Consider the following 14,626-nt stretch of genomic DNA (forward strand, 5'->3'; position numbering starts at 1 on the left):
GGCTAACCTGTAAGCTTTATGTAAATGTTAGTTATTATGATTGTGATTATGATTTTGGTGGGAGTGGTTGTGGCTGTGGTGCTAATGGGAATTCCATAGAACTTGGAAAATGTGGAACGCAAGAGTCAGAGATACTCTTATACGTTAGGTAGGCCTTCATGTATGTTTCAGTACTAAAAAGAGGAGCAAGTAATATCTCTCTTTTCTCAGACCTCAATCAGAAGAACTCCCTCTGGAAAACCAAGGGCCAATGTGGGTTATTATAGGGTGCTGTGTGCACTCTAGGTACTATCAGTTCTACTAATGAAAAGAAAAGAGCTTTAGAGATCATGTCTGGAAAGCAGCAGGTGGCATGCTCTCAAAAAAAATTGGTGAAGAGACTTCTCTTGTTACTGACCTTAATCCTAGTTGAAATGCAAAAAAATGCAAACAAATAGGTTCTGTCTAGTTTGGACTAGAAATGACTAGCCCCAGTCCCCTCTGATTCTTTTCCACCCGCCATGTTCCAGTTGTATTGGGCAATCCCAGTTGTTAGGAGGGTCTACTTGAGGTAGCATAGGAATAACAGGAGATGTATCAGTTAAATAATGATTGGGCAAGAGAGAGTGAGCCTCAAATATAATGAATTTTTAGTTAATTTTCACTGATACATTCCCATAATTTCCAGCAATTTCAGGACTAAAAGATTATACTATATGATGTGTTTCTAACAATATTGTTTTCTACTATTTTTGAATATATTTGTATAGTATTTTTATGTTATGGTTTAAATAAGCTTTTATGGACCAACCTGGGGTCCTACTTGTCATCTCAGGAAAAAAATAGTCTTATAAGTGAACTTTTGGAACAAAATTGGTCTATAGTTTATATATTAGGGATTTCCTGCGTTTTCTCATGGAATTATTTTAATTAAAAAATTCAACAACAATCTTACGAAGCTCTGATCCTTTCTTGTTAGAAATATTTTATTTCAGGTTGCCAGAGTGCTTTGTCTTGTCCTTTTCTTTGCCTGTATCACACTCTACATTGTGTTGTACTTACCTGAGTTCAAGTTGTATTCCATGTACTAGACTATGGGTTCTCCGATAGGAAGCACAATGTCATTTATCCCCTTTGTAACCCTGCTACCTAGCATGGTGCCTGTAGTAGGCACTTGATAAAGATTTTTTGAGATGACTAGGAGAGTTTTGCTAAAATGTAAAGGTAGAGCAATGTCCTCTAATTATAAAAAAACAGATGATATCAATGGCCACACGAAAACATTTTTCTTTTTGATTTCTCTGTTGTGTTCCCAGATGAAGACGGTTAGCGTTGCCTTAGTTTTGTGCCTAAATGTAGGTGTGGATCCTCCGGATGTGGTGAAGACAACTCCCTGTGCCCGTTTAGAGTGCTGGATTGGTAAGTGTGAATTTTCTTATGACCTGTCATGGAGAGGCAGTCTGGAGGACTTCGAGGATAAACACACCTTGATTGTAAGTTCCTTGGCCCCTGCCCTTAAGATGAACATGAGAATGTCTTGTTTATGTTTTATACAAGTCTAAAAAATTATTATGCTTTTATTATATATAGTTGCTTTACCTTCTTTTAATCATTTATAGTAAAAAAAAGACTTTCTTTTGGAAATGTTAATATATATATATGTGTGTCTATGTATATCATTCACACATATATGTTAAGTAATTGTTAATGTTTATTGATATATAAATGTATTGGTATGTATTAATTACGTATGTTTGTGTGCCTACACATATACATGTATATATGAACAAACATTTCAAAGTTTTTTTGGTGCTGTTTTCTGTGCACAGTGCTAGGCATTAGGGAAATAGGGACAAAAATGAAGCAACCCATGCTTTCTTTCATCTGTGTGTCTCTTGTATGTTTTTAGAATATAGAGAGCAAAGTACTGATTGATAGAATTGCTGCTAAAAAAACTTCTCAGACCTCAAATTCCAAGACTAAATGTCACTGTTTCACTAGTAAATGGCAGATTTTGCAAGTTGCCAGGAGGAAGACTTTTAATATGAAGGAAAGACAATTGGAAAAACCTAGAATTGTTCCTCCTTTGCAAGAAATAAAGAAAGGGAATTGCATCCTATATTAAAACAAACGAACAGGGTTCTCAGGCTTCCGCTAAACATAACATATCCTACGTAATCATCACTGAAAAAAGATGAACCTCATATAAAAGAGACATTTGAAACATTCTTGTCATTAGAAAGTCCCTTGTCTGCAGAGATTATTTCATTTTTGTCTTTGTATCCTCAAATCGTAGCCTACAACACTGCTATGTGTGCTAATTGGTGCATATGATTGGCCCTCAGTAAATCGATGTTGGTCATCAATTTGGGGTCTAGCACCAGTCAAGAGATATAATTGATAGCGTCTTTTACCTATGCCTAATAAAAGCCTCATTTAGGTCAATAGAGTAAGGACTGAGCTGGAACAATAATCTGTTGTTCCAATTTGCATTTATGCCAGCCACATTAGGGAAGATGTTACAGTTTTCATATTTTGCAGAGTCATATATATATGTGAGATACACACACACACACACACACACACATATGTAAATTTATTGTTTTATTTTTATAACACCATTTCCCAGTATATTCCCTATCCCCCTTCCCCCAAAGTTCCATCACATATAACAAAGAAGACAAAGGAGAAAAAAAGTTCACCTAAATAAAGCAGCACATCAGTGAACATATCATATGCAGTGTTCCATATTCTTTGTTGGTCCCCATTTCTTCAAAGATGGGAGAGAGGTGCATCTTCATATTTCTTCTTTGGATCCAAGCCTGGTCATTACAGTTTCACGACATTCGATTACAGTTACTTTGTTGTTGTTATTCTTTCCATTTATATTGTTACGTATGTTTTCCTGGTTTTGCTTACTTCATCTTGCATTAGTTATGAGTTTTTCCATGCTTCTGTATATTCATTATATTTGTCTTTTTTTCTTCTTTCTCTTTGATATTTGTATCCAATGTCAATATTTAGCACAGTTCCTGGCACATAGCAGGCACTTAATAAATGCTTATTGACTGGCTGACTAATATTCTGAATTTCACAAACATCAACATACACAAGAATTTCCATATACAAAGAACAGAAAAAGAGGGTTGTGTATGACATATTTATTTATTTATTTGTTTTTTTGTTTATCTATTTATCTATCTATTTATTTATTTTTTTGGTGAGGAAATTTGGGTTAAGTGACTTGCGCAGGGTCACACAGCTAGTCAAGTGTCTGAGGCTGGATTTGAACTCAGTTTTCCTGACTCCAAGGCCGGAGCTCTATCCGCTGTGCCATCTAGCTGCCCCAATTGTGTATGATATAGTAGCTCTTTACTCAGCACCCTGCTCTTCCCCCCTACCCCTGCCCCAGCCCACCTGCCCCAACTTTTTTCTTTTAAAGTATAGAATAAACTCAACAAATTTGTTCCAAAGCTATCCTACTTGTTGGTATTTCCTTTGAAACCTCTTTCTTTTCTCTCCTGTGCATTTTAAAATTTTACTACTTCCATTGATACTTTTGTCCTTTTCTTTTTTTTTCTTTCATTAATATCATCACATTGCTGCTCCCCTTCTATTTTCCTTCCTCCTCCCCAAAAAATTAAACTGTGCACACACACAAAATAAACCTCCCTTGTAATCATCATGCATAGTCTTACAAAACAAATCTTCAACATTGCCTATGAAAGATGTCTCAATGTACTAACCTCTACTCCATCATCTGCCTCTTAACAGGTGGGAAGCATATTTTATCATGGATATATTCATTGTTTCTTCTTACAACACAGTAGTGTTCAATTAAATTATTGTAACATAATTTATCCAGACATTCTACTGTTTGTGGGCTACCTGTTGGTCCTTTACTGTTATTGAAAGTGTTGTAAAAATATTTTAGTGTATGTGGAGCCTTTCTTTTTTATCATTGACCAGCTTATTTAATAATTGAGTCTCTGATTCAGAGGATTTGAAAGGTACAGTTTCAAAACAACATGAAAAGATTTGTGATGACTGATCCAGAGTGAAGTGAGCGCAAACTAGAGAAGAAAATTATGCAACAACATTGTAAAAAAAGATAACTTTGAAAGACTTAAGAACTGATCAATGTAGTGACCAACCACAATTCTCAAGAATTGCTGATGAAGAATGTCTTCTCCCTCCTGACAGAGCAGTGGTGGAATCAAGATATTGAATGAGACACACTGGTAATGGCTGGTTTGTTTTGTTTGACTATGTAAATAGTTACAAAGATAATAACCTCTCTCTTTTGTTTCAAGTTTCTCCCGGCAAGTTCTGCTTCCAGGAGCCAAGATGGCAGAGTAAGAAATAAGCTGCTCTTACTCTCCCTTATTGACCTCTGAAAGTCCAGAAAATATTGACCCAGGAAAAACCCTGAGCCAGCAAAAAGACAGGGTGCTGCAGTCTTATAGCACAGGAAGGTTGGAGGATTTATGGGAAAGGCCCCTTTTACTCTGGGGGATGGGAAGCAGTACAGGATGAGAGACTCCCCAGCATGCCAGTGGCAAGCCCCATTTCAGCATACCGGAGGAGATCCTGAGACTCATGTTGATGGAGCAGGCAAGTGCCAACACCAGGACCCCCTGAGAGCCTCAATACAGGGGAACTGGTAGACACCAAGTGAGCAGGGGCCAAACATTGAAGTGCAAGGCCTAGGTGAGCAGGAAAAGAAGCTTGGGTAAATGTCCCCTTCGCTCCAGCAAGATAGCTCAACTTTTTCTTTTTTCTAAATCAGGAAATAGGAAAACAACATGCACAAAAAGCAGAAACTGACAATGACCATAGATTCTGATTATGGGGAAAGGGAAGATCAAGGCACAAATTCAGAAAACGACAACATTGTCAATATATTCACATCCAAAACCTCAAAGGGGAATATGAACTCGTCTCAAGCCCAAAAAGCCTTCTTGGAAAAGCTCAAGAAGAATCTTAAAAGTCAAATAAGAGAGGAAGAAGAAAAATTGGGAAAAGAAATGAGAGTATGCAAAAGAGAATCAATAGCTTGGAAAAGAAAGGACAAAAATAAACTATAGAAAATGAGTCCTCAAAAAAATAGAATTGGCCAAATGGAAAAGAAGGGACAAGAACTCCCTGAAGAGAACTCCTTAAAAAAGTAAAATGGGCCAAATGGAAAAGGAAGTACAAAATCTAATCGAAGAAAACAGCTCCTTAAAAATTAGAATGGGGCAAGTGGAAGCTAATGATTCTATGAGAGAGCAATAATCAGTCACACAGAAATGAAAGAATGAAAAAATAGAAGAAATTGTAAAAATAAAAGAAATTGATAAAACAACTGACCTGGAAAATAGATCTAGGAAAGACAATTTAAAAATTATTGGTCTACCTGAAAACTATGAAAAAAAGAGCCTGGACAACATCCTTCAGGAAATCACAAAAGAAAACTGCCCTGACGTCCTAGAACCGGAAGGTAAATTAACCATCAAAGGAATCCACCTATTACCTCCTGAAAGAGATCTCAAATTGAAAATGCTAAGGAATATTGTAGCCAAATTCTAAAATTACCAGATCAAAGAGAAAGTACTGCAAGCAGCTGGGAAGAAACAATTAAAATATCATGGAACCACAGTCAGGATTATTCAGGACCTTGAAGCTTCTACATTAAAAGATCAGAGGGCATGGAATATAATATTCTATAAGGCAGAAGAGTTTGGATTACAGCCAAGGATTAGTTGCCCAGCGAAACTGAGCATAATCTTTCAGGAGAGGAGATTCAACAAAATGGGGGACTTCCAAACCTTCCTGATGAAAAACCAGAGCTCAACAGAAAATTTGACCTTCAAATATAAGACTCAAGAGAGGCACAAAAAGGTAAATGGGAAAGAAAGAAAAAAGAACATGTCATTAATAAGGGCAAACTGTTTACATCACTACAAGGAAAGATGACACTTATAATTCTTGAGAACTCTAATGTTATTATGACATTTAAAAGGGGTATACTTAGACAGAGGACATGGGTATAAGTTGACTTTGGTGTGATGGTAAAAAATCTAATTGCATGATGAAAAGGGATTGTATTGGGAGAAGAGGAAAAGAGGAGGCAGGCAAGGGTAAATTACATCACATGAAAAGGCACAAAAACCTAAAAGAATAGAGGGAAAGAAGGAAGGGAGGTGAGCATTGTTTGAACCTTATTGTCATCAGATTTGCTTCAAAGAGGGAATAATGTAATAAGTTAGGTATAGAAATCTAACTTACCCTATAGGAAGTAGGAGGGGAAAGGGAAAAGAAAAAGGAGGGGGCGAATAGAAGTGAGGTAAGAAGTAGAAAGGATAAAGGGGAAGAAAAGGGAGGGGGCTAAGGGAAGGGAGGGCAGACTGAGGGAGGTGGTGGTCAAAATCAAAACTCTACTGAGGAGGGAAAGGGAAAAAGGAGAGAGAAAAACATAAATAGAGGGGGAAATAGGATGGAGAGAAAGACACAGATAGTAATCATGACTGTGAATGTGAATGGAATGAACTCTCCCATAAAACAGAAGTGGATAGCAGAGTGGATTAAGAACCATAATCCTACAATATTTGTTTACAAGAAACACATTAGAGTAAAGGTAAAAGGCTGGAGCAGAATATGTAGTGCTTCAGCTGAAGTGAAAGAAGCAATCCTAATCTCAGACAAAGCAAAAGCAAAAAAAAAATCCAATTAAAAGAGATGTGGAAGGAAACTACATTGTGCTAAAAGGTACCATAGACAATGAAATAATATCATTACTAAACATATTTTCACCAATTGGTATATCATCCAAATTCTTAAAGGAGAAGTTAAGGGAGATAAAGGAAGAAATAGATAGTAAAACTATACTAGTGGGGGAGCTCAACCTCCCCCTCTCAGAACTACATAAATCTAATCACAAAATAAACAAAGAAGAAGTTAAAGAGGTGAATAGAATTTTAGAAAGTTAAATATGATTGACCTCTGGAGAGAACTGAATGGGGACAAAAAAGAATGTACCTTTTTCTTGGCAGTACATGGCAACTACACAAAAATTAAAGATGTACTAGGGCATAAAAGCCTCACATTCCAGTGCAGAAAGGCAGAAATATTAAATCATCCCTTTCCGATCATGATGCAGTAAAAATTACATGTAATAAAGGGCCATGGAAAGATAGACTAAAAATTAACTGGAAACTAAACAATTTAATCCTAAAGAATGAGTGGATCAAACAAGAAATCAAGGGGCAGCTAGGTGATGCAGTAGATAGAGCATAGGCCCTGGAGTCAGGGGAACCTGAGTTCAAATCTGGCCACTGACACTTGACACTTACTAGATGTGTGACCCTGGGCAAGTCACTTAACCCCATTGCCTAGCCCCCCCCAAAACCCAGAACAACAACAACAACAAAATCATAGAAATGATCAATAACTTCATCCAAGAGAATAACAATAATTAGACAACATACTGAAACTTATGAGATGCAGTAAAAGCAGTTTTTGGGGTTTTTTTAGTGAGGCAATTGGGATTAAGTGACTTGCCCAGGGTCACAGGGCTAGTAAATATCAAGTGTCAGAGGCTGGATTTGAACCCAGGTCCTCCTGACTCCAAGGCTGGAGTGCCACCTAGCTGCCCCTGAAAACAGTTCTTAGGGGAAGCTTTATATCTCTAAATGCTTACATGAATCAAATAGAGAAAGAAGAGTTCAATAAATTGGGGGTACAACTAAAAAAGCTAGAAAAAGAACAAATTAAAAATCCCCAATTAAATACTAAATTAGAAATTCTGAAAACCAAAGGAGAGATTAATAAAATTGTAATTAAGAAAACTTTTGAACTAATGAAACTAAGAGCTGGTTCTATGAAAATACCAATAAAGTAGATAAACCTTTGGTTAATTTGATTAAAAAAAAGAAAGAAGAAAACCAGATTACCAGCATCAAAAATGAAAAGGGTGAATTTATCACCAATGAAGAGGAAATCAAAACAACAATTAGGATCTATTTTGCCCAACTGTATGCCAATAAATTTGACAATCTTAGTGAAATGGATGAATATTTACAAAAATATAAATTGCCTAAATTAACAGAAGAGGAAATAAAATACTTAACCCCATTTCAGAAAAGGAAATTGAACAAGCCACCAGTGAACTCCCTAAGGGCCAGATGGATTTATAAGTAAATTCTATCAAACATTTAAAGAACAACTAATTCCAATATTATATAAACTGTTTAGGAAAATACATGAAGAAGGAGTCCTACCAAATTCTTTTTATGATACAAATATGGTGCTGATACCTAAACCAGGAAGAGCCAAAAGAGAAAAAGAAAATTATAGACCAATCTCCCTAATAAATATAGATGCAAAAATTTTAAATAAAATATTAGCAAAGAGATTACAACAACTTATCTCAAGGATAATACACTATGACCAGGTAGGATTTATACCAGGAATGCAGGGCTGGTTCAATATTAGGAAAACTATCAGGATAATTGACCATATCAACAACAAAACTAACAGAAATCATGATTATCTCAATAGACACAGAAAGAGCATTTGACAAAATACAATAGCCATTGCTATTAAAAATATTAGAGAGCATAGGAATAAATGGAGTCTTCCTTAAAATGACAGCATCTATCAAAAACCATCAGCAAGCATTATATGTATTAGTGATAATCTGGAAGCATTTCCAGTAAGTTTGGAGGTGAAACAAGGATGTCCATTATCGCTACTGTTATTCAATATTGTGCTAGAAATGTTAGCTGTAAGCAATCAGAGAAGAAAAAGAAATGGAAGGAATCAGAATAGGCAAAGAAGAAACAAAGCTATCATTCTTTGCAGATGATATGATGGCATACTTAGAGAATCAAGTAAAAAATTACTTGAAATAATAAACAAATTTAGCAAAGTTGCAGCGTATAAAATAAACCCAAACAAATAATCAGCATTTCTATATATTACTAACAAAGCCCAACAGCAAGAGATAGGAAGAAAAATTCCATTTAAAATTACTGTAGACAATATAAAATATTTGGGAGTTCACTTGCCAAAACAAAACCAAGAACTATATGAATGCAGTTACAAAACACTTTTCACACAAATTAAGTCAGATCTAAGTAATTGGAAAAATATCAGTTGCTCATGGGTAGGCTGAGCGACTATAATAAAAATGACAATTCTACCTAAATTGATTTATTTATTCAGCGCCATACCAATCAAACCACCAAAAATTATTTTATAGAGATAGAGAAAACAATAATAAAATTCATCTAAAGTTTCTTCCCCTTGCCATTCTGTGAAAGGTAATTTAGTTCTAACTGTTCTAGTTCTTTTTTGATTTAAAAAAAAATGAGCGTTAGTATTCATTATATCCCTATCTTTTTGACCAGAAATCAAAATTTTTTGGGCTAATCAACAAACCTTACTTTATGGAAAACTGATAGCTAGGATTCTAAGTTGATTCTCAGGTTGGTTTACTTCATCAATTTGTTACTTTATTGAATAAGTTTAGGTATTCTGTTGTATCTTCTGTTTATGTATGTGATTCATACCTGTTGGCCTGTTGCCTTTTAAAACCAAGGTTATTAGGTGTGCCAGAGGCAGTTGTTACATTAAAGTTGAATATCTACCACAAATGGCTGACCAGTTGGATGACATTTTCTTCAAATTTTGTTTTACAAAAGGATTCTGAGAAGATGGTGGAGTAGGTCAGAAAATTCCAACCTCTCAAGATTTTCCTCTACAAAAGACATAAAACCTATGTTTACCTCAGGGTAAACATAGAGTGGTAAAAATCAATAAGAGAAGGGACAGAACTGGAGTGCTCCTGGGACAACTGGAGAAGATCTAAAGAAAACTCCCAGGATGAGGTTTGGCCCCTGTGAAGATTACACACCTCTAGGCTAGGGGCCACTTAAACAACAAGGGGCAAGCCCTGGGGTTAGCTGGGTTGGGAGGTTACCTTGGCCCTAACTACAGGAACTTATACTGCTGGGACAGTAAAGGGAGTTGGACATCTGAGCCAGAGAAGATTGAGGACCTCTACTGACAATGAATGCCAAACCCAGCTATGCTGTGGAGACATGTGATCAAGAAGGAACCAGCATATACCCAGTGAGTGCAGAAGCAGTGGGGCAGGGACTCTGCTGACTGTGGGCACTTACAGGAGGCGGGAGGTCTTGGTTTGTGTTCAAGGTCAGAGAAGAGAACTGAAGGAGGATCTGAGGCACCATCCCCCATACCTCAGAAATAGAGGTGATTACAAAAATTAAGGTTTTAAAAAATGCATGGGCAAAGGAGAAAGAATCCAACTATAGAAAATTACTATGGGAATAGAGAAGACAAGGCTTCATCTTCAGAAGAAGATAGTAAGCAAAGAAACTCTCTTCTGCCTCCAAAGAGTAATGTCAAATGGTCATTTGCCCAAAAAGAATTCATAGAAGAACTTCAAAAAGACTTTAAAAATCAAATGAGAGAGATTGAGGAAAAACTTTTTAAAAAATAAGAACAATTCAAGAAAAACAAGATTATGAAAAGAAAGTCAACCAATTAGAAAAGGAGATCCAGAATCTTAAGGAAGAAAATGACTTCTTGGAAAATCAGAATTGGGCAAGGGGGAAGCCAATGAAATTATAAGAGATCAAAAAATAATAAAACAAAATATAAAGAATGAAAAAATAGAAGAGAATGTGAAACAGCTCTTAAGAAAAACAAGTAATCAAGAAGAGAAAACATAAGAATAATTGGACTACCTGAAAGCTATAATAAAAAAAAGAATCTTGATACAGTAATACAAGAAATAATTAAAGAAAATTGTCTGAAGCATTAGAATAAGAGGGGAAAGTAGAAACAGAAAAAGTCCACTGAACAAGATCCTATGAGGAAGACCTACAGGAATATTATAGCCAAGTTCCTAAACCCCCTAGCTCAAGGATAAACTATTACAAACAATAAGAAAAAAATAGTTTACATATAGCAGTGCCACAATTAGAATCATACAAGACCTAGCAGTGGCAGTACTAAAAAACTACAGGTCTTGGAACACTATATATTGAAGAGCAAAAGAACTGGGCTTCTGGACAAAAATATCAAACCCAGCAAAGTTGAGCATAATTCTGAATGAAAAAAAATGGACATTTAGTAAATTGTCAGGCTTTCAGGACTTTGTTTAAAAAAAAACTTGAACTTAATAGAAGATTTGACAAATAACAGCCAAGAGAAACATAAGGTATATGCCAAAGACCAATTACCAGGGATTCAATAAGGATAGGTGCTTTACCTGTTATATATGAAAAATGTAAAACATATGTCTAAGATTGTTATTAGTAATTGAGTAGTTCATTAGAAAGATTGGGGTAGACCTGAGCATGATATAACTTCAAAAAGTAAAACCATTCAGGAGCAGCTAAAAAGAGTAATTTTCTTATCCAAATGAGGTGCAAGAAGAAGAACCAATACAGAAGAATCAGATGGGGAAGGAGGGCTGTTAGTTCTGGAAACCTACTTTCATCAACAATGGGTTTAAGAGGGGAAAAATACATACACATCTGGAAGAATATAAAAATCTTCTAAATTTAGAAAGAAATAAAACACTAAGGGGATAAGGAGGGGAGAGAGGATAAAGGAGGGATTGTTAGAGGGGAGTGTGAGGGAATAGGTTAAAGGGGAACACAGAAGGGTATTTAGATTTATGGGAATGAGAGGATAAGGGAGGTAGGTTAAGTAATAGGAGGGCAAGGTAGTAAGTAGAAGTTAAGTAGAGGAGTTAGGAGGGATAGGAAAAAAGAGCTACACACAAATAAAAACAAAGATTAGGAGTAGAATCTGTAAGGGAAAACATGTTTATATATGTATGTATGTGTACATATGTTTATGTATATGTATGTATCTACATCTATATATAAATATAACCATGCTTAATTATAGTCTGGGGTGGAGGAAGAAAGGGGAAAAAAGAACAAAGTAAAAAGTATATAACAGAGAACAAAAGAAAACCTACAAGGAAGCAAAGAAAAGATGGACAGCTCTCAACACAATGCGTGGTATTTAATATATAGGCTTTTTTGAAATGGAAATTTATTACCATATATTTTGAATCCTCTCATGTATTGCTGTACGCATGACATGTTTTTTTCTTTCTTTATTTTGTATGTTTTAATATGTATGTTTATAAAATATTTCTTTCTCTTTTATTATGTATTTAATTTTTAATTAAAAAAACTTTATTTTGCAAATGAAATATTGTCTATTATATAGCAATTTGAAAGATTCACTTGTGGTTTCTTCAGAGTCAGGGTGAAGAGGGAAGATAGAAGGTATTATTTTGATCAGTTATATTCATATATCATTTTTACATGACACAGTTGGCAAACATTTATTAAGTATTTTCAGTTTGCCAGGCACTGTCCTAAGTGTTGGGGAAAAACAGGCAGTATTTGCTCTCTGGGAACATACTTTCTAATAGGGGAGACATCAAGCAAACAAATATATACAAACAAGCTATATAAAAGATACAGAGGAAATAATTAACAAAGGGAAGGGGGACTAGAATTAAGAGGGATTGGGAAAAGCTTCCTGAAGAAGGTGATATTTTAGTTGGGAATTGAAGAAAATAGGCAGAGATGAGGAGGGAAAGCATTCTAGGTATGGGGACAGCCAGAGAAAATGCCCTGAGCCCAGAGATGGAGTATCTTCTTTGAGGAGCAAACATTCCAAAGAAATAGCTGGGAAAATGCAGACTCCATATGCTTCAGTGAAGCCCCAGGGAAATGTAGACAAACCCAATCTGGCCTCAGCACATGCCGGACAGCACTACTAGGACCCCAGTTCAACACCTGCCAGACCCCTGCAGCCTCCAGCTGCCAGCACATTAGGCCTGAGTGCACAAAGCCAGGGACCAGGCCCCTAGCCTCCAGCACAAGAAGCTTGGAATAGTACCTGCTGAGTTCCAGCTGAAGAGCTCAACTTTGAAACCAGGAAATAGACAAAAAAGATGAACAAAAAGTGAAAATAAACATTGACCATAGAGAGTTACTATGGTGACAGGGAACACAAACTCAGAAGAGGACAACATTGTCAGTATACCTACATCTGAAACCTCAAAGGAGAATATGAATTGCTCTCAAGCCCAAAAAGCCTTCTTGGAAGAGCTCAAGAAGGATTTTAAAAGTCAAATAAGAGAGGTAGAAGAAAAATTCGAAAAAGAAATGAGAGGTAGGCAGGAGAATTAAAAAAAAAAGAGTCAACAGCTTGGAAAAGGAAGGACAAAAATTGACTGAAGAAAACAATTCCTTAAAAAATACAGTTGACATAATGGAAAAACAATCCACTGAAGAAAACAAGTCCTTAAAAAGTAGAATTGGGCAAGTGGGAGCTAATGACTCTATAAGACATCAAGAATCAAACAAAATCAAAAGAATGAAAAAATAAAAGAAAATGTAAAATACTTCAACTGACCTGGAAAATAGATCCAGGAGATATAAATAAAGAACTATTGGACTACTTGAAAACCACTATTTAAAAAAACAAAACAACCTGGACAGCATCTTTCAAGAAATTATCAAGGAAAACTACCCTGATATCCTAGAACCAGAGGGTAAAATAGTCACTGAAAAAACCCACCAATCACCTCCTGAAAGAGATTCCAAAATGAAAACTCTAAGGAATATTGTAGCCAAATTACAGAATTATCAGGTCAAAGAAAAAATATTGAAAGCTGACAGAAAGAAGCAATTTAAATATTTTGAAACCACAGTCAGGATTATGCAGGATTTAGCAGTTTCTACATTAAGGGATCAGAGAGCTTGGAATATGATATTCTGGAAGGCAGAGGAGCTTGGATTACAACTAAGAATCCAGCAAAATTGAGCATAATCTTTCAGGGGAAAAGTTAAACATTCAATAAAATAGGGGACTTTCAATCATTCCTTGATGAAAAAACAGGAGCTAAATAGAAAATTCGATCTTCAAATACAAGACTCAAGAGAAGCAAAAAAAAAAAGGTTAAAAAGGATAGAAATTTTTTAAAAAAATGACTTGTTATTCAATAAGATTAAACTGTTTACATCCCTACATGGGAAGATGATATTTATAACTCTTGAGAACTGTATCTTTATTACAGCACTTAAAAGGGGTATACGTAGACAGAAGGTGTAGGTATAAGTTGACTTTGTTGTAATGTTAAAAATAATTAAGGGATGCAAAAAAGATTGTACTGGGAGAAGAGGAAAGGGGGAGGCAGAATAGGGCAAATTGCATCACAAGAAGAGGCACAAAGAACTGTTACAGCAGAGGGGAAAAAAGCAGGTAGGATGAGCATTGTTTGAACCTTACTCTCATCAGATTTGACTCAAAGAGTACATACACATTCAGTTGGTTATTGAAATCTATCTTATTCTATAGGGAAGTAGGAGGGGAAAGGGGAAGGAAAAGGGAGGGAAGGTGATAGAAGGGAGGGAAGATTGAGGGAGGCAGTGATTAGAAGCAAAACACTGGTGAGAAGGAAAGGGTGAAAAGAGAGAAAAGTATAAATGGGGGGGGATAGGATGGAGAGAAAGACATAGTAATCATAACTGTAAATGTGAATGGGATGAACTCTACCATAAAACAGAAGCAGATAGCAGACTGGATTAAAAACCATAATTCT

At 35.8% G+C, this 14,626-nt stretch overlaps 1 protein-coding gene across 5 annotated transcripts in view; it reads left to right on the plus strand.

Moving 5' to 3' along the window:
* RPTOR (regulatory associated protein of MTOR complex 1) overlaps nucleotides 1-14,626 on the plus strand; it is a 508,936-nt gene that overhangs the window by 71,768 nt on the left and 422,542 nt on the right. For all 5 annotated transcript variants that reach the window (XM_078155853.1, XM_078155851.1, XM_078155852.1 and 2 more), the window contains exon 2: nucleotides 1,296-1,398. In XM_078155853.1, coding sequence (XP_078011979.1) covers nucleotides 1,296-1,398 — 103 coding nt within the window. The remainder of the gene's footprint in view (nucleotides 1-1,295; nucleotides 1,399-14,626) is intronic.

This window comes from Phascolarctos cinereus, unplaced genomic scaffold (genome assembly GCF_003287225.1).
Source record: "Phascolarctos cinereus isolate Bilbo 61053 unplaced genomic scaffold, phaCin_HiC Scaffold_5;HRSCAF=322, whole genome shotgun sequence".
NCBI lineage: Eukaryota > Metazoa > Chordata > Mammalia > Diprotodontia > Phascolarctidae > Phascolarctos > Phascolarctos cinereus.